The 24,603-nt window shown below is 57.5% G+C and overlaps 2 protein-coding genes across 4 annotated transcripts; one reads left to right on the forward strand and one right to left on the reverse strand.

Moving 5' to 3' along the window:
- Window positions 1-7: 7 nt before the first annotated feature.
- CCDC24 (coiled-coil domain containing 24) lies at window positions 8-4,017 on the forward strand. Of its 3 annotated transcripts, XM_040469963.1 has the most exons (9): window positions 8-459; window positions 624-796; window positions 1,017-1,192; window positions 1,330-1,446; window positions 1,960-2,037; window positions 2,590-2,644; window positions 3,102-3,171; window positions 3,282-3,360; window positions 3,443-4,017. In XM_040469963.1, the coding sequence occupies exons 2-9, from the start codon at window positions 671-673 to the stop codon at window positions 3,675-3,677; spliced, it is 936 nt and encodes a 311-aa protein (XP_040325897.1). In that variant the 5' UTR covers window positions 8-459; window positions 624-670; the 3' UTR covers window positions 3,678-4,017. The 3 variants fall into 3 exon arrangements, with proteins under 3 accessions (XP_040325897.1, XP_040325898.1, XP_040325899.1); XM_040469964.1 differs by having other exon boundaries at window positions 8-796; window positions 1,963-2,037; XM_040469965.1 differs by lacking the exon at window positions 8-459 and having other exon boundaries at window positions 686-796; window positions 989-1,192.
- Window positions 3,982-24,224, reverse strand: SLC6A9 (solute carrier family 6 member 9). Its single transcript, XM_040469959.1, is given in 14 exon segments — window positions 3,982-5,262; window positions 5,377-5,547; window positions 8,295-8,395; window positions 8,485-8,584; window positions 8,693-8,827; window positions 8,918-9,155; window positions 9,774-9,877; window positions 9,969-10,103; window positions 10,329-10,461; window positions 16,398-16,668; window positions 17,060-17,191; window positions 17,801-17,957; window positions 24,118-24,183; window positions 24,186-24,224. Coding segments are annotated over 14 exon segments (1,962 nt in total). The 5' UTR covers window positions 24,210-24,224; the 3' UTR covers window positions 3,982-5,067.
- Between the last annotated feature and the right edge of the window lie 379 nt (window positions 24,225-24,603).

The following is a 24,603-nucleotide window of genomic DNA, read 5'->3' on the forward strand; positions in this document are numbered from 1 at the left end:
CCCTCCAAGCGCAGTCGCTCGCGAGACTTCCGCCAACCCTAAGAGGAAAGGTTTACCCTGCCGCTGCCTCCGGGCTAGGGGAGGCAACGAAGTAATAATCCCAGGGGGAATCCCATTTCTGGGTTCTTCCCACCTGCCCCGAAGCCGAATGCTGCCCAGAGATGAGCCCACAGCGCTTGGCGTCAGAACTCTGTGGATGGTCGGACTTCCAAACCACCTGCCTCCGCCGTGGGTCCGACTCCCCGCGAGCTGGCGCCGCCCTCCCCACCTGGGATGGCTAGGGGCGGGGCCTGGGTAGCGGCGCGGTCTCCCGGGTGACGGCCGCGCGGAAGAGGCGGGGCTAGGGCCCTGGTCGCCACTGCCCGGCTCCTGGGGGCCGTGACCGGGAATCGCGGCCCCCGAGAGTCAGGCAGAAGCGGGGCAGAAGGGACAGCGCCAGAGGCCAGTGCTCCCAACCCAGTAATTCCAGTCACTGACTAGCGGCAGAACAAGGGTGGGGCTTGGGAGAGGCCGGCGAACGCGACAAGCTTGAGGGCGTGGCCCGCGAGGCCAGCGAGGGGCAGGGCCCAGCCTTGGACTACCAGCCTTGTAGTGATGCTGCGCTCCGACCTGCTCTCCCGCAGGTCGGAGCCTGGGGCCGCTTGTCGCGGAGTGGCGGCGCGGGCGGGCCATGTCTTGGGACTCCCCGTCGCTGTGGGTGCTGGTAGAGGAGCACGTTCCGCTCCCGGAGCGGCCCGAAGTGAAGAGGATTCTGGGGGAGACGACGGTGGACCTGAGCCTGGAACTGCGGGCAGAGGTGGGGAGTGGGCTGATGGGTCACTCCAGGCCTGTCCCACGATTCGGGTGATTTCCCCACCTCCTCCGGATCCCTGGCCCTGCCCGATAACTCTCGAGATCTTGCTGCATCTCACTGTCCGCCCAGCCCTCTTGACTCCTCTCTGCCCCTCAGTCCCCCAGCCCCCTTCACGCCCGTCACTTCTCTCCCCAGTCGCAAGGTGTCCCAGCTCTCCTTGCAGGTGGTGATGCTACAGTCACTGCTCCGTGAGGCTCGATCCTCCCAAGCCTCTGGCTCCCGACCCACCTCTGACCCCTCCTCCCTTCTGGCACCACCGCCCCTCCTAAGAGACCTCGTGCGCCAGGAACTGAGACAGCTACTCCTTGGTCTCCGCCAGAAGGCCATCTGCGAGGGCAGGTGGGAACCTCAGAACTGGCGCTAAGCCCCACAGCAAAACTAAGAGGGGCTAGCCCTGTGCCTGATAAGGGGCCAGGATTGCCTTCCTGTGGTTCCCTGGAAGGAGCCTCGGAGTTTCTTTCTGTGATCTTCTGCAGAGACCAGACCCAGGCTTGGATCCAGTATAGCCCCAGGGTCCTGCGCTTTGCCCTGGAGGAGCCTGGGTGTAATTTGCCAGAACAGGAGATATTCCAGATGAGAGCTGGTGAATCCAGGTAAAGTGGAGGTGAATCTAGGTAGGAGAGGAGGGATCGCTCCCTGCTTAGCAGAGGGCCCCAGCCAGCTGGTGGGTTCCACCTGGCTCCACGGAGAAGTTCCTGGCCTGGAGCTGGACCTCCTACAACCACATGTATGGATCAGTGAGGGCTGGGTTAGAGAGCGCTGAGGACCAAATGAAATAAGTGAGAAAGGAGCACATTCGTAAGTGAATGGAAGCAGCCACTTATTTCTAGTTCTTACACAACTCTGTGGGGAGCAGTGGCCCCCTTTTACAGATGAGGAAACTAAAACTCAGAAGGGATACTTGACTTGCACAAGGTCACACACACTGAAGGGTGGCAGAGCCCATTTGCAAACCCAGGCTCCAGAACTCCTCCCCTTTTGCACTATGTTATGTTGCCTTTGTGAGAAAAGACACAGGATTGTCTGGGAGAAGTGGCATTCGTGTCCTGAAGGCCTGGGGTGAGGCAACATGGGGGGGGGGGTGTGATGTTGGCCTCATCTGCCAGCAGCAGTCAGAGGGACCTCAGCGTCATCAAGGACCAGCTGAACGTGTCCAGCATCGACCAGGTTGCCAGACACCTGCGGTGAGGCCCCTGAGTGTGCGTGGTGAGGGTGGAGACAGGGAGGATGGGGCTGGGACCAGTCTTAAAGTACTGGGACTGGACTGTGAGAGAGGAGGAGGAGGCCGCACACCTGGTGGGGAGACCAGGAGGGGAAGGCTGAGAGGTGGAAAGGGCAGGTTGCTGCAGGGCCTGTGCAGTTGCTTCCAGGAAGTGGTTAATGATGGATGCCAGCAGGCGCTGAGCCCCGAAGATTTTTATCCTGAGGTGGGGAACCACAGAAGGGTTTTGAGAAGGGGAATGGCCGTGATGCAGGGCAGAATGGAGGCAGGACGAGGCCCATGCAATAGAGAGGATGGTGGGCACTGTGAGGGAGGCAAGGGACGGACACATCCTGCCCAGGGAGAGGCCCGCAAGGGCTGGAAGGCTGGGCCAGCACCCGGCCACAGAGAGCAAGGTGGGCTGAGGAAGGAGGGCCTGGTGGAGGTGAAAGCTGGAGGTTAGCACTATGTGGACGGCTCAGCTGAGACAGTCCTGTGGCACTGGTCCTGGCTGCCTTACTCCCATGTGTCCCAGGAGCCTCCTGGAGGAGGAGTGTCACACGTTGGAGAGGATGATCCCCATCCTACAGGTGAGCTGCGGCCCTGGGCTTCGCTGCCCAGAGCCCTTCTGCTGAGTGTAGACTCACCTGCCTCTCACCTGGTGCGTGAGACCCACAAACGGGCATGTCCCCGTGCGTATGTGCATGTAAAGGTGTGCGAGTCCTGTGTCCTTTTCTCACACGTGCACGTTCCCTGTGTGTGTGTGAATCCAGAAGATTCTGGTTGAGCCCCTAAGTCCAAGGTCAGCACTTTTAGATTAACTTGTGAAATTTGCCCCTGGTCCTTGGCTCCTTCCCTTCCCTAAGTCTGAGTCCAAGCCAGCCAGCACTTTACCAAGCTGGGCTTTTTGGGTGGAGGGTGGGAGTGTGCTGTCCCCAGGGACTGCCTGGGCTGGTTTTGGGGTCCCGCCATGGGATCATGGCCTCTGTATCCTGCCCTGCCCCTCCCCTGCCTGTGGCCGGGGCACTGAGCCAGCTCTCCCTGCAGCGCCGCCTGGAAGAGGAGTATACAGGGGCATCCCAGCCCTCTGAGGCCACCCTAGAGCCCACCCTGGCAGGTAAGGATCCCAAGTGGACCCCAGAGCACCAAGCCTGCTGCCCCCTGCCCCACACTTGTACACACCCTGGAACTGCTGGGTGCTGTGACTCAGGTACACCTGTCCTCCAGAGCTACGGGAACAGAAGGTGGCCATGCAACAAGAGCTGCAGGTGCCTCTGAGGCCTTCCTGTGTCTCTTCCAGCCACAGGTAAACCGGAGCAGGTGGATGGCTGACAGGGTAGGCCTAGGGTCAGGCCACTGCTCACTCACAGCTACTCTTTCCTGTTCAGGCAGCAGCCCGCGGGGTCCTCCAAGGGTCTCAGACCCTTGCCTTGCCTCCACGGGGCTTCTGGAGTTTGGGCTGAGCCTCTCCGGTGCTGCCTGCCTGCCCCTCCTCTGGAGCGCTGCCCCCGACCTCGAGGCCTGACTACCACCTGCCGCTGGGGACGGAAGCTTCAGCACAGCCCTGGGAAAAGGCCAGCTTCTACTCCAATGTCCAGTACAGCACCCCAGGCCCCAACCTGAGCGACCGGTCACAAAGTAGGCTTCGGCTCACCCCATCCTCTGCTGCCACCTCTCAGCTGCCGTGGCCCAGCCCGCTTCAGATCTCGTCTTGGTTGGATGGGCCCTGGCCAGGACGCCAAGGCTGTCTGTCTATCTGGCCCTTGCCCCACCCCCTCGCCAAGTCCCTAGTGTCTGCTTCTGACGATCATAGCCTTTGGCCTTTCTTCTCCCAGCCCTCCACAAACTCTTGGCAGGCAGAGGTCTCATCCCAGCCCCAACTCTTGTCCCCCTGGGGGACTCACACAAAGCACAGCAGCAGCTCAGAGACAGGAATAGAAATTTCATTAAAATCTATGGACTTTAAAATCCTAGTGGTGCACGGATGGGTAGGGGTGGGCGGTGCACCGTTATTGCTACAGAGGATTAGAGGCGGCTGTTCTGGGGTTGTCACTGCACAGAGGGGCACAGAGGATGGACAGACAGACACTGCAGGGGGAGGGAGCTCTGGCTCCAGAGAGGGGATGGGGCACGCAGGCTGGGGCCATTTGGCACATGAACAAGGGCAGCCCAGTTTGGGAAGCCTGGGCCTTCCTTTCGCCTGGTGGAGGGAGGGCAAGGGGGTTTCATGTAAGGTCCCCTTCCCCAGGGCTCTGGGTCCAAACCTCCTGCTGAGCAGCACCCCACCCCTAGCCCCCGGAAACTAGTGCTTTGGGCAGGCTGCTGGGTCATGGGCCTCTGCTGGCTGGGCCTGACAGCTAGGGCTGGAATGAGGTGTGGAGACCCCAGAGCAGCCAAGTGAGGTCCAGGCAGGCCTGGAAGACAGAGGGGGCCCGAGGCTGGGGGCATGGGAGTGGCAACCACGATAATACAATTTTTACAAAAATAATTACACAGACAAACAGGGCTGGGTGGCACAGCCTGACGAGTAACACTGTATAGCCCCTTAGCCCGTCACCCTGCTCCCAGGTAGGAAGACCCAAATTTGCCTGGGCAGGGCTGGGGTCTGCTCTGAGGGCAGGAACACTGGTCAGGAGGCTGGAGGCCTAAGGAGGGGGACAGGTAGGGGGCCAACCTAGAACCTCAGCTCAGGGCAGAGTGTGGGGGCATCAGAGGCCATGTAAAGCCCAGCAGATCTCTGGGGACCTGGCCTGAGACCCCTCCAAAGTGCTTTGGGCCCCCCACCGACCCTCCCATCGCCCACACCCATCCCCAGCTGCCATCTTGGCATCCAAGGGACCTGTAAACACTGGGGACACGAGCACAAATGACCACGCTACCAGTGATGGCCAAGGTGACAGCAGCCACCCTGGCCAGGGCATGACAGGGGCAAGCGGTGACACCTGTCCCCTGTCTCCCCAGTCTCTGTGGTGGGAGCATGGGCGGGGGTGGGGCACTCCCCGGGCAGCGGTGCTCATATCCGGGAGTCCTGCAGACGGCTAGAGCCATTACTGCCCACCATGGGGATCTGGGCTTTGTCTGGGTGCAGCGGCTGGACCTCAAGACCATCTTCAGGAGAAGGCGGTATGGTGGGGGCATAGCGTCCAGTCCGGTGCTCCAGGAGGGCGGGGCCCCAGTCTCTGCTTGGCTTTGTGGCATTTTTCAAACGCTGCAGGAGAGGTAGACATGGGGGGTGGGCAGGGCACTTCAGAAAGAAGCCATTAAGCCCCATCCACCCACCCCCTCCCGGCTCAGCTAGCTGCTGCCTGCCCCCACCCCTCACCTGGAGGAGGGTGTCCCCATCTGTGCGGCAGAGCTGGAACAGGGCATAGAGAGGGATGCAAATGACGGAGGACAGAGCCAGAAGGAAGCCGATGGCCACAGCCCAGCCTGGATACTGGTAGTGGTTGTAGGTGATTGGCTGGTACTGGATCACCGTGAAAATGAGAATGAACTGCAGAGAGGAGGGATGGGAGTGCACGTGAGGCCTGCCCAGTACTCCCCACCCCCACCTTTCCCCGGGGCTCGGTCCTCCTCTCAGCACTCCTTCCCTTCCTCTCCAGCTTCCCAAACTAGAAAGAGACATTTTTGGGGAAGGACAGGGGCAAAGTCCAGTTTTGGGTAGTGGAAGAAGTGGAAGGAACCAGAGGCCAAGGCATGGTGGGCAGGTAGGCATTGCGGAAGAGGAGAGGTCCGTCTTCGCCATAATCCTGAATCAGCCAGCGAACAATCGATGTCCCCTTTGAGGTCAGTCAGTTCTGCTCAAAGACTCGCAATGGCTCCCTATTGCCTACTGAAGTAAGACCAAATCCTTGGCCTTAGGGCTTTACCAACTCACATCCAGATCTCAGCTCATCCTTCTGGCCACATGACCCTTGTCTCAATGTCTTGACTGCACCCAGCATTTTCCTCCCTCTTCATTTATTCTGGAGAATCCTCTACATTTTGTCAGATGCTGTGCAAATGTCGCCCCCTTCAAGAAGCTCTCCAGATTTCTCATCCCTCTTCCTCAAAGGGCTCTCAATGGCATTTTCTGTCTGCTAAGCGTTCAATGTTTCCCATAGCCTGGGGAGCTCCTGGGATTGCCTCAGCTCTGGGTCTCTAGGGCCCAGCACAGTGCCTGGCACAACCTCATTTGCTGATCTGAACTGACTTGTGCAGAGAGGTGGGGGCAATGGGGGAGAGGGGAGCACGAAGCCCTCTCTATGGCTGTAGAGAGGGTGACAGCCCGGGGAGGCCCCCAAAGCTATAAATGATGGGTGTCAGGCTGGAGGCCAGGAGCCACTTTGGAAAGAGATGAGTGGGACGGGAAGTGGAGCCTGGGGCCACAGCAGCAACAGCAAAAAAACTAAGGAAGCGGAAAGATGGGCGGGTGGCTCATGGACCACCCAGAGGGCCTGGGTATGTGTGCGCCACTCACCAGGAGGGCTCAGCATCGGCCTCCTGAGCTCTCAGATGCATCCCAGTGACCAAATTCAGGAGAGCAAGACCCACATCCAGTGGGGGGCCCTCCTGGGATGCTGCACATAGTGAAAGCTTATGTCAAGTTTCCCGAATGGAACTAGATCCTGATCCCTGACGGAAAAAGATGGTTTGTCAAAAAGAGTTTTTCAGAAATATAAAGAAGTAAAGCTCCCAGAGAAGACACAACAGCCCAGACACACGAGTCCACGGGGCCTGGAGTCCTCACCTTAAGGTGACTCCAGCCTGGCTTTCTGAGCACAGAGAGGGCACTGCCCACCTTGCCTCAATCTCGCAGAGACACTGGACCCAGGCCAAGGCTGCCCCTCTGGAACCTTCTTGTGCCCATCTCCTTCCTGCCTCCTTCCCTGCCTTGGTCGGTACCCCAGGTCTCTGCCCAGGGTGGCAGCCTCCTCGGAGCTCTAGAGGATGAGCTCCCCTCAAGCTGGTCCTGGGCACGGCCTCAGCCACAACCCCCGGAGAGCAGGGCGCTTGGCAGCAATGTCTGGCCTCCCTGGCCTCCCACCACTTACAGGAGGCTTCCGTTCCTCCTGTTTCAAAGCTGGGCCAGTGGCCAGAGCTGGTGCCTGTGCCAGCCTCGGGGAAGATCCCACACCCCCCATGTGGTGGAGGCCTCAGCCCTCAGGGGCCTTCCCCACCGCACCCAGAAACATGAGCCAAAGTGGAAATCCGGTGATGAGCTCCCTGTGGCACAGAGAAGCTGGGCTTGATGGGAACGTGACTGAATGCTGCCCTTGCCACTGGGCTGACCCTCCCGTCACTCAGAGATGGCCCTGCCTCTTTGCGGAGTGACCACTCCACTGTCAAACACTTTGTGCCCCTTCCTCCCACCCTGACCATAAGGGGGCAAAATCAGATAGTAGTCCATGGAGCGCTCCCCCTTCCTGCGGGTGTTTCTAGTGTAGCACTGGCCCAGCCTGCAGGCTCCAGATTGGACTACCTGCTTTGAAGGCTGGCTCTGTCATTTATTAGCTGTGTAAACTTCGGTCGATTACTTAACATCTCTGTGCCTCCATTTCCTCATCTGTAAAGTGGGAATAATAACGATACCCGAGAGTTGTATCACATGAGTCGATACATGAACACCGTGCAGAAAATGCCTGGTTGCTGGCCATGGGGAAGTTCCCTCCACCAATTCATCTCCCTCGTGGGAGTTTCCCAGGTGTTGAATACTGGTGGAGATCTTCCCTCTCCCAAGTCTGGAAGGCTTAAGAGGTTGCCCCTGACCCTGAGCTGACATCTGACTTGTACCACCCGCTTCTGGAACACTCACGCATTCACACCACGTACTCCAGGCACCTCAGCTAAGAGGGGTTGGAGGCAGGAGCTCAGCAAAGCCAATGGAGCTGACACCAATATCACTAATTGTTCCTGAGGCCTCTCTGGGGATACCAGGCAGGAACGCCAAGGAGGCAGGGAGGGCCAGCTCTCAGCCGCTGCCAGCCTGCTTTCCCCTTCCAAGGCTGGGCACTGTCTTCAGTCAAATCCAGGGCTCTATATGCTCCCTTCCTAACCCCAGGCCAGTGCCTGGGTGCTTCTAAGTCTCCGTCTGACTGTGCAACCTCTCTCCGTCTCCCAATGGCCAGAGCTGTGGATGCAGAGACCCCGTCAGGGAGCTCTGGCCAGATGAATGGGCTCCTGTTCTCCCTCTGCTGGTTCCCAAGAGAAGGACACTCGCCTGGGGGCAGCAGGGAGGGAGGGGCCAGCCCCGGAACTCACAAAGATGATGGCCGGAGAGACAAAGCGCCAGCAGATCTGGAAGAAGATGGGCGGCGGGAATCCCAGCATCATCTGGATGTCCTGGAAATAGTTCCGGTGCCCTGGAGAGAGCGGTGTCAGCAGGGCTGGGAGAGCAGCTTGGATAGGCGGGGGCTGGGCCCAGAGAGGCCACAGAAGCTCAGGCACTTACCGTAGATGTACATGATGGACACACACATGATGCAGGAGATGACAACCAAGGAGAAGCTGGCCGCGTAGTTGTCCATTAACAGCAGCCAGTAGATGCCTGCCTACGGGCCAGTGGGCAGCTGAGCCGGGGGTGCCTGAGGCTGGGCTCCCCCACCCACTATGCCCCCCTACCTTGGCAACTCCAGCCCAGCTTTTCCCTCAGGTCTTACCTGGCTGGTGAGGGGGATGCCCAGTAGGAAGCCAGCCACAGCCACGCCCAAGGTCACATAGGTCTTCTTCTGCAGGATCCACTCATTTCCCACCTCATCCACAATGGCTGTGACCAGTGTCTCTAGGAGGCAGAACTGCAGGATGTGGCCATCAGAGCAGGGGCCTGGCCTCTGGCTCTGCCTCCTCCCTCCCCAAGCCACTGGCCCAGGTCCTGCACCTCATACCTGAGTGCCCAGCCCCAGCAAGATGAGCATGAAGAAAAAGAGCAGGGACCAGAGCGGGGAGATGGGCAGCAGCGTGAGGGCCTCAGGGTAAGCCACGAAGGCCAGGCCAGGGCCGTGGTCAGCCACACGGGACACGTCCACACCCAGGTGATTGGCCATGAAGCCCAGGATGGAGAAGATGACGAAGCCAGCATAGACGCTGGTGGCACAGTTAGTGATGCTGATGATGATGCTGTCCCTGTTGGGGAGGAAAATGGGGCTCAGGATGTGCAATTTGCTTCCCTTTGCCCAGTTAGGGCTGAGAGAAGAACTGAGATGGAAAGTTCTAGGAACAGAAGGCCCCCCAACCTCTTTCCTGGTCTGCTCTGGGCCTTTCTTTATTTTTTTTTTTTAAAGTTTATTTATTTATTTTTGAGAGAGAGAGAGAGAAAGAGAGAACCAGTGGGGGAGGGGCAGAGAGAGAGGGAGACACAGAATCCGAAGCAGGCTCCAGTCTCCCAGCTGTCAGCACAGAGCCAGACGCGGGGCTCGAACCCACGAACTGAGAGATCATGACTTGAGCCGAAGTCAGACACTTAACCGACTGAGCCACCCAGATGCCCCTGCTCTGGGCCTTTTCAAGTAGGTTGAGGCTCTTGAGTCCTCACAGACCCCTGGGGCATCACTGTCCCCACCTTCTTCTGTGTTCTCCAGTGGCCGGATCCAGACTCAGCATTCCCAGGACCTCAAGGCCGTGAGTGGAATGGAGGGCCCTAGCAGGGGGTCCAGGGGGCTGCACTGGACCTGGGGGTCTGGGGACTCCTGGGGAAGACTGCAGGGTAGAGGGGCAGCCCCGGGCTGGCAGGGAGAGTCTCACCGGTAGCAGTTGTTGTGGAACTTGTTGTAGGATGCCATGGTGATGAGGCCTCCCCACGCACAGCCCAGCGAATAGAATATCTGGGAGGCGGCGTCTCCCCACACCTGTGGGGCAGGACGGGCAGAGCAGCTGGGGTCAGAGGCAGGCGCCTCTCTGCCCCTCCCTGCCCCTTCCAGGCCCTCCTCCACAGCCCACCTTGGCCTCCAGGATCTTGTCCCACTGTGGGGTCAGGTAGTACATGATGCCCGTGAAGGCTCCTTCCAGGGTCACGCCGCGGACGAACAGGATGGTCAGCACCACGTAGGGAAATGTGGCTGTGAAATATACCACCTGCGTGCAAGATGCAAGGTGCAAGATCCTCCACTGGACTCCTCCAAGCTCTTCCTGCCCTGGGCGCCCCCTCCCCGGCCCTCCAACCACAGCCGGCCCTCCGGTTCCTCCTCCCCTCTCATGTCCCTTCATCACCGCCTGCCCCCGACTCCTACACACCACCCCGGCAGGGGAGGCAGGATCTTTCTGGGTGGGCACAGACCCTGCTGAGGGAAGGGTACTTACTTTCCCTGAAGACTTGACCCCTCGGATGAGGCAGAGGAACACCACCACCCAGGAGACACCGAGGCAGCCGAGGAGGGGCAGTCGCACCTCCCCAAAGTTCCCGATGTCGTCTGACAGCTTCAGCACATAGAGCCTGGGGAAGGGGATACTCTGGTTGAAGGCCGGACCCTGACACCCAGCAACAGATTCCCAAGGCCCGGGGCCCAGCCTGGCAGCAACCTCCTTTCTCAAGAGGTCCTCGCATGTATGAGGAGGGTGTCACTGTAAGGCCCCAGCCCCAGCTAACCCCGCCCTACCCCCTCTGCCTGCTGCCCTAAGACTCCACTGGTTGCAGCCTCTCCCAGGACCCTCAAGGGCGCCTGGAGTCCAGCCTCCTCAGCCCCTCGGGTGTGGAGGTCTCACTCCCTGCCGGGCCCATCCCAGGCCCTGGCTTGTGCGTTTCTCCCTTCAGTAACATCTTCTCCTCTAGACTGGACATATCCTATCAGGCGTCACCTCCTCCAGGAAGCTTTCTGTGAGCTTTTCACCCACACTAGTCTTCTCCATCTCTGATGAACCGAGGGAGACGGTGGAGTGCTGAGTAAAGACGGGAGGCCCTGGGGCATACAGGCCTAGGCTCGAACCAGAATTCCTCCCCTAGGTATGTGTGGCTCTATCTGGCGCCCTATGCCACACCAGCAGTGCCCTTTCAATCGATCGGACACTTATGTGCCAGGCCCTGTGCTAGGTGCTGTGCATACAGACCTGAATCAGGCACGTGGGTACCACCAGGAAGGGCGTCTCAGTGCCACGGGGAGGGGCACACTGGAAGGCTTCCCGGAAGAGGTGAGGCTAGAGCTAAGGTTTGAGGAATTGGGAGGAGGAAGTGCATGCCAGGCTGGGGCAGCAGCATGCAGCAGGACAGGGGGTCATGAAATAAATAACACGGCCTAGCCTGGGCATGTCAGCAGCTCAGTGAGGCTAGAACAGAAGGTAAAGGGAATAGAGAAGGGTAAAGGATAGGAAGAAGCCAGATTATAAGAAGCCACAAAGTCAAGGCCAAGAAGTTTGAATTTTATCCCAAGAGCAATGGGAAGCTTCTGAAGGGTTTTTATAGGAGCATCGTCAGGGTCTCTCCTTGACTCAAAACTTTGCAGGGGCTCCCAGCTCTCACCGTGGAAAAGCCTAAGTCCTTACAGTGGCTGCAAGGCCTTAAGTGACCTACTGCCCCCTACCTGCCATCTCTCTGATCGCCTGTCTTCCCACCCTACTCCCCTGCACTGGCTGCCCTGGGCTCCTCGCAGTTCCTTAATCATGCCAGGCATGCCCTCCCTCAGGGCCTTTGCATGTGCTGTTTCTTCTGTCTGGTGTGCTCTTTCCCTCAAACATCCATTCACACACGTGCGTGGTATGCAGTCGTATGGGGCCCCATACTGAGAAGGCTTTGTGCTGGGTTTAATGCTCTGCCACTGGCATCTTGAAATCCTAATACATTTGAACATGGGGCCCCATATGTTCATTTCACACTGGACCCCACAAATTCTGCAGCTGGGTTTGCCAACATGGCTTCCTCCCTCCGCATTTCCTTCAAGTATTTACTCAGGGTACCCTCTTTGCAAAGGGGCCTTTGCTGGCTACCCTGCTTCAAACTGCAACCCTGGCCCCAGCCCAGCACTCCTCACCCACTTCTTTGCTATATTTTCCTCCACAGCACATGTCTCCTTTTTTTTTTTTCCTTTGTAACTTATTTATTTTATCTATTTATTTTGTGTGTCATCCATCTTCTATGAAAGCAGGAGTACCTAGCACCCCCAGTGCCTGGAAAAGTGCCTGGAACAGAGAAGTACTCGGTAAATATTTGTTGAATGGATGAGTGAACACTGTGGTACAATGGACCAGGAGGTAGAAAGGAGAGAACCTGGGGAGGGAGGCAGGCTAGAAGTGATGAGTGACAGACAAGTTCTTGAGCCTCAGTTTCCTCATCTGCAAAATGGGCATAATAACGCCAACATAGCATAATATGTAGATGAGTTTAGGTAAACACAGGCTCCCTTCTTTCCCCTCTTACAGCTAGGACCTCTCAGGATAGCTCATAGGCTGTCCTCTATCATTCTCAGCTATTTTCACTTTTTTTTCCAGATCAGTTCTCAAACCTCATGGCAACATTTTTAATACCTTGTGATGCGATGTCATTCTGTCCCCTCATGGGACAATGTTGCCAGGCTGTTTGCTTGGCCTCTTCTTAGCCTCAAATCTTCCCTAGAGGCCTTCCTTCACACCAGGACCAGGAAAGGGCGCTGTCCAACACGTCCCTCTCCTGCCCAACTGCCACCACTGAGATGGTACGGTGAACAGGCATCAGAGCCAGGCCCTGCCTTTGACCTTCTCTGGGCTCTTAGTCGATGGGGGAACCAAAGGCCAAGGGATGGAGAAGTTCAGGGGCTGTGGGACTACCAAGAGGCACCTGGGCCCCTTCAACAGTGCTTTCCAATCTTTTTTCCTTCATAGCACACACACAAAATACTTTGGGGCCATTGGGGTAAGCAGACAAGGGCACTCAAAGCTGAAGGCAACTGGGGGCTCCAGGCTACCCCGGTCTCACCCAGCCGGGCATACCTATTCAGAACACCTGCGGCTGGGAAGCTCTGCCCCAGAATAGCCCAGGGTCCTTCTACTGCCATTACCCAGAGTTCCTTTACTTCAAGCAACAGCATTCAAAGTAGGCACCGTTTCTTGTTCCAAAGATTTTTTTTTTAACTTTGTCTGATTATATATGTTAAACTGGTAGCGTTTAATTTTTAATTATTTATATTATTTGCGAGGGCACAGCATTTACAATATTAGGGGCTAAAAACTAAATAATGAATTCTACCTTTCTTTTTATGGCACCATATTTATTTTTTTGTTTTGTTTTGGGACCATGTGTTTTGAGATCAATTCACCTAAGAACTTTTGGAACCCAGTATATTTATAAGTTGGCTCTTGATGCATAACATCTCTGGGATTATTCTGCATCATTTTTTTTAATGTTTATTTTTTTTTTTTTGAGAGAGAGAGAGAGTGGGGGAGGGGCAGAGAGAGAGAGAGAGAGAGGGAGAATCCCAAGCAGGCTAAGCACTGTTAGTGCAGAGCCTCACATTGGGTTTGATCCCACAAACTGTGACATCATGACCTGAGCTGAAATCAAGAGTCAGACGCCCGACTGACTGAGCCACCCAGGGGACCCACATTCTGCATTATTTATTAATTTCCCCAACCTGATGATAAACTCCTTGAAAACAAAGCACCCTAATCTATTTCTTTGCATCTCCAGCAGTGGATGTCACTAGGCTTACGGAACACCCATTACTGTTCTTGGTATTTATGCCGCATGATCTCATTTCATCTTCATAACGACAAGGTAGGTGTTGTGACTCCTCCCATTTAATGGATGAATAGCTATGACTGAGAGAGGTTTGCTGATCTCCCAAGGCCAGACAGCTGATAAGCGGCAGAGCCACGATTTGAGTGAGGTCTGTGTGACTCCAGAACTGCCATGAAGACACTGGGAGAGGGGTGCACCACAGGCTCTGGAGGCGAGGGCATGGCCGTGAGCTCAGGGCCTACAGGCTGGACTCAGACCAGCACGCAGAGGACCGTAAAATGAGACGGAAGGGACAAAGAGAGAGAGGAGATCATGGGCCAGAGGGTGAGCAAGAGGCAGACCCGCGTTCGGAAATCTGCCCTCTGAGCTTCTCTTGCTTCAGAGGAGTCTCTTAATCCTTCTGAGTTGTTTTCCTCACTTGTAAAATGGGCATATTTTATCCTACCTGCCCGAGCTACCAAACAAGGTTGTTGTGGGGCTCAAATGCGATCACACAGCTTTCCAAAGGGGTGTTGGAGACTGTGGACCGAGATCACCTGCAGAGTATCATTGGCCTAATTCACACCAGGCACCAGGCACAGCGGGACATGCATATCCTGACACAGCACTGCTGCCTAGTTCCTTAACCTCTGAACATCAGTCTCTGAATCTGAAAAATAGGGATAACACTATACGAAACAATGCTCCCGGCACACAGTAGGTGCCCAGGAAATAGGGTTGTTTGCTCTCCTCACTTCCCTTGCTGAAGCCAGCCTGGGCGGCCCTCTCAAGGCTCATGTTCCCAGGCTCTCCAGGAGGGGGCAGCAGGGAGCCATCCTGCAGAGAAAGTCCTGTCTAGGACAGTGGCGAGTCAGGCGGGCCTGGCTCCAGCCCTGAGGAGAGTTCAATGGGCCACCCAATGGGCACCCGTGCCCCACCCATGACCAGTTTTCTTTGAGGGCTATTCTCCTCTAATTGTACTGGATAAAATCTCCAGAGCTTTGCCCTGGGTGGCCCTACCCAGCTGGGAATCCCTGGCAGATGGCCTCTGGGGTGAGAGCTTCTCACCCCGCGGAGCAGTCCCATGGGTGTGGGCGGGGCTTTGTCCTCCCAGGTTCACCCCCTAGTCTAAATCAAGTTGTCCAGTCCACGCCATGCCTCAAACGTAGTAGAATACCTAACTGGGCACTTATTTGCTTAGTTCTCTCAGTAGACGTGACCTCCATGAGGGCAGGATCTGTGTGTCTTACTCCTCATTCTGTCTCCCTACTGAGTGCAGTGTCTGGTACCTACTAGGTGCTCAAAAACTGATCTGTCCAGCGACCGAATGGCTGAGTCTGCCCAGAGGTAATTTTGCCTGCCTCTCACAGGGAGGCAGCAGCTCTGTGGTCTACACCATGAGCCCCTGCGGGTAGTGACATCTTAGCTGTCCTTGGATGGCTGTGGTGCACCACAGAGGCTGGCACAGGGAAGCTGGGCCCTGCAGGGTCTGAGCACTGGGACCAGGCTTAGAAGATATTGACCTGCTAGGACTGCAAGTCTCCCTGGGGCCTTGGCCGTCTGCCCTATGCCTCTCTACCAGTTGGCGGAGAAACTTCAAACCCTCGGCCTGGCACGGGAAGCCCTGTGCCTTATGATGCCTCTGGCCTCTCCTGTCTCAATACTCTATCACACCTGTCTCCAGCTTGCCACCTCCTGGCCACAGCTTACCTGCCTGTGTCTTTCCCAATCCCTTCTGTACCTCCCTCCTCCCTCCTTGGGAAGCCTTCCGGACCACTTCTTCTTGCCCCCATCCCCTCAGAACTGACCACCTCCTTTGTGTCCCCGACCACATCCCTGAGCGTATCAGCATGTAGGTACCTGGCCCTAATATGATTAGCTGCCTGTCTCCCCCCTAGATTGTGAACTCCTCAGGGTAGGGACTCTGGGCTACTCAGTCCCCATGGGCACACAGGGCCTGGCAGAGCAGACCACGAAAATGTGAATGAATTAACATGGCCTACCCACACGCCCCCAACACTCTCTTCCCACGGGTTTCCCACAAGGACATGGGGAATTTCCTTTAGGACATCCTACTGTGCCCTCACAACCACCCTGTTGGGACGAGGTGTGACAGAACACCTCCAGCAACAGCTTCCCTGCAGCCAGCCCCAAGACTGCAGTCTCTGTCACCACAGAGCACAGGAGTGCCAGGCTGTCTTTCCTATGCACAGCTTGATGATGACAGCCCTGGGGTCAGGAGAGCCCTATGGCTGTCTCTCCTTGCTCTGCAGCAGTACGTCTAAGCTTAATTCACATACATTCTCGAAGAAGGCTGGTGGCCCCGCCGGTCCCCTTTATGGTCCATGGGTTTTCCACACACCTGTTACATCAGAACAGCTTCCCCTAGATCTCAGGTCCAGCCTCTGCTCATCTGGGATCTAGGGCCTTTGCTATGCCTTCTTACCAGGAAGCCACCCCCCTTCCCCCTGACTCTCCTCTGCGGACTTGCCTGACCGCCGAGCCTCCCTCACTGCACTTTGTAAGGACTCTCACTTCAACATCCTGCCTTCCATCACCCTCTGGGGTGTCAGCCTCTTCTCCTGAACTAGTCTGTAAACTCCTTCTACCTCTTCATGTGCCTCTACCATGCTCTGTTCCCAGCATCCTACCTAGTCTGCAGGAAGTTGCCCGACGGTGGGAGGGAGGGATGAGGCTTGGCACCAGGGGTTCCCCCCCACCCCGGCCCAGGCCCAGTGGGGACTCACCTCCAGTACTCCTCGCTGGGGCTGGTCCTCTGAAGGGAGTGGTTGAGCAGGTGGGAAAGGTTGCCAGGCAGGGCGGCAGGCCGGGAGCCGTTGGTGAGGTTGGAGGCGTCCAGCACTCCGGCACAGTCGGGCGTGTTCCAGGGGTTACTGCAGTAGGCCCAGGGCAGCACGTGTGTCATGGATGAGAAGAAGTAGTAGAAGGCAATGCAGATGACCACATTGTAGTAGATGCCAATATACGTCGATACCACCATCATGCCGTAGCCCACACCTGGAAGAAGGGAAGGAATGGAAGCAGCCTCACACATCTAGCTGAAAGAGGCCAGGTTAATTTTGAAGCACTTAAGGGGCGGGCTGTTATGGAGGGCCACAGAAGGGACAGGTCAAGGCCTCGGCCGGGGCGAGCTGGGGGGCAAAGGGGCTTTGTGTATACACGTGGTGGGAGGGGAGGGTGGAGGCCGAGTAAACACGGATCCCAGCATGCACCCATGGCCTTGGCCATTGATGTAGGGCTTGGGGTCAGCACCAGGGCTCCGTGGGGGTTGGCAGTGTTTGTACAGATGGGTGAGTAGGCCCCCAGAAGCCCGTGTGTCTGTGCGTGTGCACACGTGCATGTGAGTGTGTGTGTGTGTGTGTGTGTGTGCACCCCACCCAGGCCTCACCTTTGAACATGGGGCTGATCCTCCAGACCCCCAGGCAGCCCTGACTTGCAAACTGGCCGAAGGAAAGCTCCATGAAGAAGAGAGGGATCCCGCAGAATATCAGCATGATGAAGTAGGGGAACATGAAGGCGCCTGGCAGGCAGGGAAAGGGCAGGCTCAGGGTGGGCCTGGGGGGTCCCACCCTCTTCCTGCCAAGAACCCAACAGCAAAACCTTTGCGTTTGGCTGAGACCCGAGGAGGGTGAGCCACGCATTGAGCAGGAGCCTGGGTCCGAGGTATCCTACCCACGGCCTGTCTTTGAATTTGACAGAGGCTTCCTGAGCAGAATCCTGGCCCCAGAACCATCATGTGAGGGTGGGCGTTGATGGCTTAACCAAGCAATTTCACAAACATAAGTCACTGGGATCCTCAAATTCCCTGAACCATTTAGGGGGTTGTTGAAACACAGGGGGTATAAGACTGGGAAACTTGGGAGGTTGGGGTGCCTTTCTCCAGGGCTCCTCGCCCCGAGGGAGCAGGCTAGCAGGGTCTGGCCCAAACAGCAGATAGCCAGGGTCAGGGGGTGGTGGTCTGTGCCTTAGTAAAGGGTACCTAAGCCAGGGATGGGGGCAAAGGAGAGGAGAGCCAGAGGCCAGAGGCCAGCCTGTCTGGAGTGGGGTCTGTGCCAGGGAGGGGGTAGCCCGCGCCTTGTGGGTAGGCTCTATCCAAGTGGGTGGTCCCTGCCCTGTGCCCGCTGGGTACCTCCCCCGTTGCGATAGCAGAGGTATGGGAAGCGCCAGACATTGCCCAGGCCCACGGCATAGCCCACGCTCGTCAGTACAAACTCGATCTGGTTGCCCCAGTTGCCCCGTTTGAGGTTCTGGTCCCTCTTGGTGGCCTCGCTGGGCACAGCACCATTCTGTGGGGACAGGAGAGAAGCTACCATCAGAAAGGCATTTGTGCTCCCGTGCCTGACCCTCTGGGCCTCTCCCAGCGGGGACACCATGGACCCTCCAAGCCCCCACCCCCACCCTGGGCTTCCCCTCTGCTGGCAGGAGCTGCTGGCAGGCCTGGCAGAGAAGGGGAGAAGGGAGGAGTGGCTGCCAGAGGGTGCCAAGCGGGGCCTCCCTCACCAGCCCCCCAGCACCCCGTGCCAGGAGCACCAGCCCACCTGGGGAGCGACTGCCAACATCCGAGAGGTGGGACGCTGAGAGGGCGCTCGAGTCCAGAGCCCCCCAGCCCCAGCCCCTCCAAAGCCTCCCCTCTCCCCTCTGGGTGAGGATCTGGGAGCAGCTGAGCCTCATACCAAGCAGCCAAGTCGGGCTGGGCACAAAGGGGCCTGTGTCCAGACAGCCCCCCCCACCCGCCGCTACCACATCACCAGGCTGAGCACGCTGCCCATGGGCAGGCGGTGCGGGGGAGGGGATGCCCGACCCCTTCCCCCCAGCTGAAGGCGCTCTCCTGGGGGCACAGGGTGGGCAGGGCTGTGAGGTGGGGGTTGGAGGAGCAAGTGAGCAGGGCCAGACTTGGGGAGGGCGTTCTGGGACTCTGGGTGGGAGGGCCCAGGGGAGCCATCTATATCGCCCGTGGCTGGGGAGAGGGCCCTGGGGAAGCTGACCTGGGCTGGGTGGTGCTGGCCATGAGCTGGGGGAGGAGACCAGAGTTGTAGGCACCACGCCAGACTTGGAGGACAGATTCTGCTAGGGGAAACAGAGGGAGGGACTCCGGAAAAAGGTCTCGGAGCTGAGAGAAGGGGGCTGGCCAGGAAGGGCTGATGAGGGGATTTGCCCCAAGGAAAGGAAGTCAGGCCTTCCTGGAGAGCTGCAGGGCTGGGCTGGGTGGCCTGAGGCCCCACTGAGGACAGCCCCTTTTAAGCCCCAACTGTACTATTGGAACTGGCTCAGCAAGTCCCTTTATAAGTGTAAATGCACCCCTTCCCATGCCACGCCCCTTCCACCCCCTCCCAGGGTGAACAGGAAATCAAGCCACCTTGAGCAAGAGCCTAAAGGTCACGGGGGGGGGGGGGGGGGGGGGGGGGGTGGGGGGGTCTCACTAGGAGACAGGGACCCTGAGAATCACCAACAGAGAAGCACAGTCCTTGAGTGACAGAGAGAGCCTCTCAGAGATGGGCTATTCTCTTGAAACAGATAGGAGTCCCAGGAGGACACCAGGATCAGAGACAGAGCAGCATGGCTTCTGAGGGATGTTGCTGAAGTGACACTGACCCTCAGCTTGAAAGAGACATATTCAAGGACAACAGTCACACTGGCCAATAAACAAAGAGGTCTGGTGCTTTGAAATGCTGTCGGATCCTGACACTGACCCACAAATGCAGAGGGAAGGAACGGCTTCATTGGGACCTGTGTGCTTTCCAGAAAGGCCCATTTGGGAATGCAGGCACAGGAGGCACCAGCGGCCAGTGGAGGTCCCAGCCAAGCACCCCTTGTTCCCATGGTGGGCAGATTTTGGCTTGCATGTCACGGGCACCACGGCAGAGACACCCTTGTGGATCAACTGTCCTGCACACGCAATCAAGCATTGCCCCTGGAGGAGACACTGACCTTCACACCCTCCAGGGAGGTCTGGGGACACAGCACCAGGAACCAGGGTCCCCTTCAAGGAGCACCCGGAGCAAATGGACAGGCTGAAAGAGTCTACATACATTCATTCACGCAACCATGGAGATTTACTAACACCTACTGTGTGCCAGGCCCTGTGCCAGGCATTGGGAATCCAGCAGTGAACTAAACAGACACCCCTACACACTCAGAGCTCAAAGTCTAGTGGGGAAGCAAGCCATCAATGAAATAAACAAATAGGTGATTTTCATATGCAGCCACAAGGTGACCACAGAGTGGAAGTTCTCAAGTCACAGGAATATGGAAGGAGGCCAGGTGAGGGGCAAGTAGGGTGAAGTCAGGAAGGCTTCCCTGATGAAGGGGCCTGAAGGCCGGTCTGGCTCTGGGAGAGGGTGGCTCACAGCCTGAGCGTGCCCTCTGGGACTGGCCCCTACTGAATCTCGCCTAAGGCTGTTATCACCTCCTAGGGCCTTCTTTGGGACAGGCCTAGCAATTCTGCACAGTCCAGGGGGGCATTTTTTCAGAGGCTGGGAGGCCTGCTTGGGGACAGTTTATGCATTCCCAAACAAATCCCGGTCAAATAGGGCTCCTATATGTTGACCCTACAATAACAGTTTTATTCTGTCCAAAGCTTGTTTACTTAGGGGCACAATGGGAGACTGTGGCAGCTGCGGAGTACATGGGTGGGGTCACGAAGCAGTGGTTACAGCTGTAAAAGAGACACTCGAGGGTCCAGGATGGTTTCATGGGCAGGGCAGAGTCAAGGCCCGTTGCCGAGACCAGACCGAAGTCTTGTAGCCTGGGGCCTCTCTCCTGGCCCCAGCCACCCACCCCCACCCACCCCCACCCCTCACCCCCGCAACCAAGCACAACAGGACCAGACTTGGGGTTCTGGGGTCTGCTCCTTCCCTGGCATCGAGGGGGACAGCAAGGGTGGTGATGCCCCCAGCCACGTGCCACAGGCAGCCGCTTGGCTGAGCCCTCGGGAGCCAGCACTGCTCAGTTAATGAGCAGCGTACCACTGGGCCTTGCGCTAACCACTTCAGCCCTGCTGGCCACAGCCCACAACTCGGGGAGGGGAGGCAGGAGGCCTGGGACAGAGGCCTGGGACGGGGGAGCTGGGGATGGGGCTCTAGTGGAAGTTCCCGGCAGCACCAGGGGTCTGCAGTGCAGAGAGAGCTGGAGGTCAGTGACACCCTGCAAGCAGTGTGAGAAGCGCCCGGCAGAAGCAGCACAGCTCCGCTCCCCAGCCCTGCATCTCAGCACTGTGGGGCCGCCTCCTGGAGCTGTGGCTGGGAGGTCACTGTGGGAGCCTCCCCATGGCCAGGACTTCAATTCCAGCACGAGCTCTGCTCAGGCGACTTGGCTGGTGAGGGCTTGGCTCTCTGCAGAGGATAGAGCAAGCCTACCTTTCTCCAAGTACACTGGAAGAAAGGATCGCCAAAGTGCTCTTCGAGGCTTCTGGGGGTTCCAGTTCCCTTCTCTGTTCTCCTCTGGGGACTCTCTGTCACTTCCTTCCTGGGCAGCAAAGCCCATGGCTGGTGAGCCTTTCCCAGTGCTGCCTAGATTTTGTTCTCCTTGCATAATCTTCCCTATCCTATGCCTCTCATTTTCTCCATCTGCTGGGTGGACACCTGTGTCACTGATAAGAACTGTCCCTGCAGTGGACGTCGGCCTGGAGGTGCCCACGAAAGAATCCTTTGGTGCTCATGGTTTCACCCAGACTGGCAGTCTTTCTGCCTAACCCAGCTTAGCCCTGCCGACTGGCTGGGCTCCAGGTTTCTCCTGCCCATCACCCATCTTTCACTGTCTGCCCCACGCTGCTCTCTCTTCCTCCCCTGCTCACACCTCGGTGGTGAATTAAGCCATGGTGGCCTGGTGCTTCTTCCCCAGACTCCCTGGATAGCCCCCACCCTCACCTCTGACTCCATGGCCGTGGGCCTGATGGTGGTCTCTAGGATATGGACAGCCCTGCCCTGTGCCTGAACTCCCCCAAGTTGGGCAGAATGCAGGCTTTGGAGCTTTCTTTCCATGGTTGAGTGCAGTGAGCTGGATGATCATCTTCCACGTTGTCCACCGTACAACGCGCATAAGACCCTCAGATGCCCCTTCCCCTTAGGAGCAGTCCTTAAGGCAGCAGTGTCCAGTCCCGCACAAGGACTTGTGACCTCCCACCCCTGTGCCTGGCTAGCCGGATGAGCCATTCCGAGCAATCACTTACATAAATCCTTTACGTAGCCCAGTGCCTGGCTTATTCCTGCTCTAGACGAACTCTTGGAACTTGGAACACCCCTAGTGTTCGAGAGGAATCCTGATCTCCTCTGTATGTCTTGGGCTTGGCAGGGCAGGACCCTGCGCGGGGCAGTGAGAACCCCAGCATTCTAGAGCCTGCTCCCCCAGTGACTCTGGGCAGGTCATTTCCACTCCCTGCAACTCAGCATCCTTAACTAACTATGAAATCAGTGGACAGACTAGACAACCTCAATAGATCTACTAATTTCTGTGATTCTGCCTTGCCTGGAATATTCCTATTTCTGACCCTCTCCTGTATCTTCCATCAGTTCCCACTAACTTTCTAAATGACTTTTTTAAATGTTATTGTTTTTCTTCTAATTATAAAAGCATTACAAGCTTAGCACCAAAAAAAAAAAAAAAAAAAAAAAAAAGAAAGAAAGAAAGAAAAGAAAAGAAAAGAAAAGAAAAGAAAAAAGGAAACTACAGCAAAGAGTAAAAACGAAACAGAGCTGCAAAGCCGACCCCCAGAGGTAACCACCACCACTGGATGTACCTCCTCCTTTCGTCACGCACAGTCTTAGAGACAGCCCAGACTTCTACCCTGGGCTGTGGCTTTCCTCTGGCTCCTCACTCCCGCCTTCCCAGATCAGTGTCCCCTGGATATTTTTGTGAATTGTGAGCTCCCTCCTCCTGCTCTCCGTGGACACTAAAGAATCCTGGAGCTGCCCTGGCTGGGCGGGCCCCGCTGGGATCCAGCAGGCCTCTTGTTCAGGACTCTGCAGCCCCAGGGTTTGCTCATGGGATGAAGTCCCATCCAAGACAAACTTTATGGAGGAGGACAGACAAGACCCCACATCCCAGACTGACCTTGAGCCACATCCAGATCACTGGCAACTTTCTCTGAGCCCCAGCGGGGAATTCAGACAGAATAGCCATTACAGTAAACTGTGGCTGCCTTAGAAGACCTCACGACCTCCTTGCCCCCCTAGATTCTTGCCCCCGCCCAGTTCTCTCCCATCAATCCAGGAGCCAGGCTGGCCCTGAGGTAGCACCCTTCATCTGGCCTGGCTTATCCAGGTATGGGAAAGAGTCCGGGGCCAGAGGTGAAGAAGCAGGACCGTGGGAAAATCCACCCTAGTCCCGAGCAGTACCCAGGGGCCGTTTGTGCCTCCTGCCCCAAGGAAAACTTGAGAGCAAGCTCTGGGCACCTGTTGGGAGTCCAAGCCTTCAAGCAGGTGAGAGAACCAAAGGCATGCCCTGTGCCGTTTCGTCCAGAGCCCTCATCGGTGGAGACAGACCTGCCGACATTGTTTAGAGCAGACAGGAGATGCACCCCCAGGCATGCCAGGCTTCGCTCCAGGCCCTGGGGAGCAGCGAAGGGGAATACTGGGTGGGCCCTGCCCCTGCTCTGGAGAAGCCCAGCAGCCCTGTCTCACACTGCATGCAGCTGTGGGCAGCCTCTACCCCAGTCGGTTGGCAGCAGGCTGGCACTCTGGGAAGTAGCTTTGGTTTGCGACTCTGGCAATTCTCAGGTTTGAGGGCAGCCCTGCATAAAGCTTCTCCCAAACCCAACCCATGTCTCCCCAGAGGACATTCCTTCTCTGGCCTCCTGAAGGTCAAGTCAGGATGCTCTACAGGGTGGGGAGGATGGCTTTCTCCATCCCCAAACCCTCGCTGCCATCAGCCCCACTGCCCCTGACATCGTTGCCCATCCCCAGCTTCTAGGGATGAGGCCACACTGATGCCCACCCAGGCGCTTGCCGTGGACACTGTGAACGTTCTCTGGGGTCTCTTGCCTCCCAGCTGAGCCTCCCATCCCATCCTCTTCCCCCACCCTCACTGCTGAGTCCATGTACCACGTCCCCTGCCCCCTCACTCACTCTCCCCATAGGAGTAACTGCCGTGGCACGGACAATGGGGCTGTATTGATTAGTACAATTCCTGGGCACCTCCGGCCCGTCTCCCCGGGAGCTAGGACAATGCAGCTTTGATACACAGAGCAGATTCTCAGCAGGTCCTTGGGCTGGGGGAGCCCTCACACCCCCACTCTCCTCCCCCCATGCCCCCACCACATAGCTAACTCTTCCTGCACTCCTTTGCACAGTTGCAACTTTCTGGGTCACTTTTGCCGGTGTCTGTCTCGCTGGCTGGCTGTGCCTGCCCCTCCCTGGCACAGACCACTCAGCCCCTCTCCCCACCCCCCAGCCCAGCCTCCCAGACCGCCTGGCTCCACGGAGGGGGCTCAACCTCTGGGAGGTGACTGACCTGTTCTGGGGAGGAGGGGGCCACAGGTCCACGAGCCGAGGCCATCCCAGGATGAGCACTCAGAGCGGAGTGCGCGTGTCTCCGCTGCTCATTCACACCTCTGCCAGCTCCAGGCGACACTGACGCATCCCCTGCCTCTCCCACTGCCGGCTGGGCAGCGTCAATTACTTTCACCTCATCTCCTCCCCAAGCTCTGCCTACCCCCTCCGCTGGCCCTCCCCCTCCGGCCAGTCCCCATGCAGCCCGGCGCGGGTGCTCCAGAGCTAGAGTGAGGCATGGGGTTTGTTGTGTTTTCCCCTTGTTCCCAGCAAGTTATTGGAACAAAACATACACTCACATACTCACAACCACAGAGTGAGGCAGAGCGAGTGCGGAAGACAGTGAGCGGCCTCAGGGCCTAGACGCTTCTGAGCTCCCAGGCCTGGCACTTGGTGGGCTCCTGGTAGGGTGGTTGGGTGTCATTGGGCACTAGACATGTTAAAGGGC

Source organism: Herpailurus yagouaroundi, unplaced genomic scaffold, assembly GCF_014898765.1.
Source record: "Herpailurus yagouaroundi ecotype Mexico unplaced genomic scaffold, PumYag 77, whole genome shotgun sequence".
NCBI lineage: Eukaryota > Metazoa > Chordata > Mammalia > Carnivora > Felidae > Herpailurus > Herpailurus yagouaroundi.

Coding starts and splice junctions, on each gene's coding strand:
- CCDC24 (XM_040469963.1), top strand. CDS start 671: ATGTCTTGGGACTCCCCGTCGCTGTGGGTGCTGGTAGAGGAGCACGTT. Junction 1,193..1,329: donor AAGGCCATCTGCGAGGGCAG/GTGGGAACCTCA, acceptor GATCTTCTGCAG/AGACCAGACCCAGGCTTGGA. Junction 1,447..1,959: donor ATGAGAGCTGGTGAATCCAG/GTAAAGTGGAGG, acceptor CTCATCTGCCAG/CAGCAGTCAGAGGGACCTCA.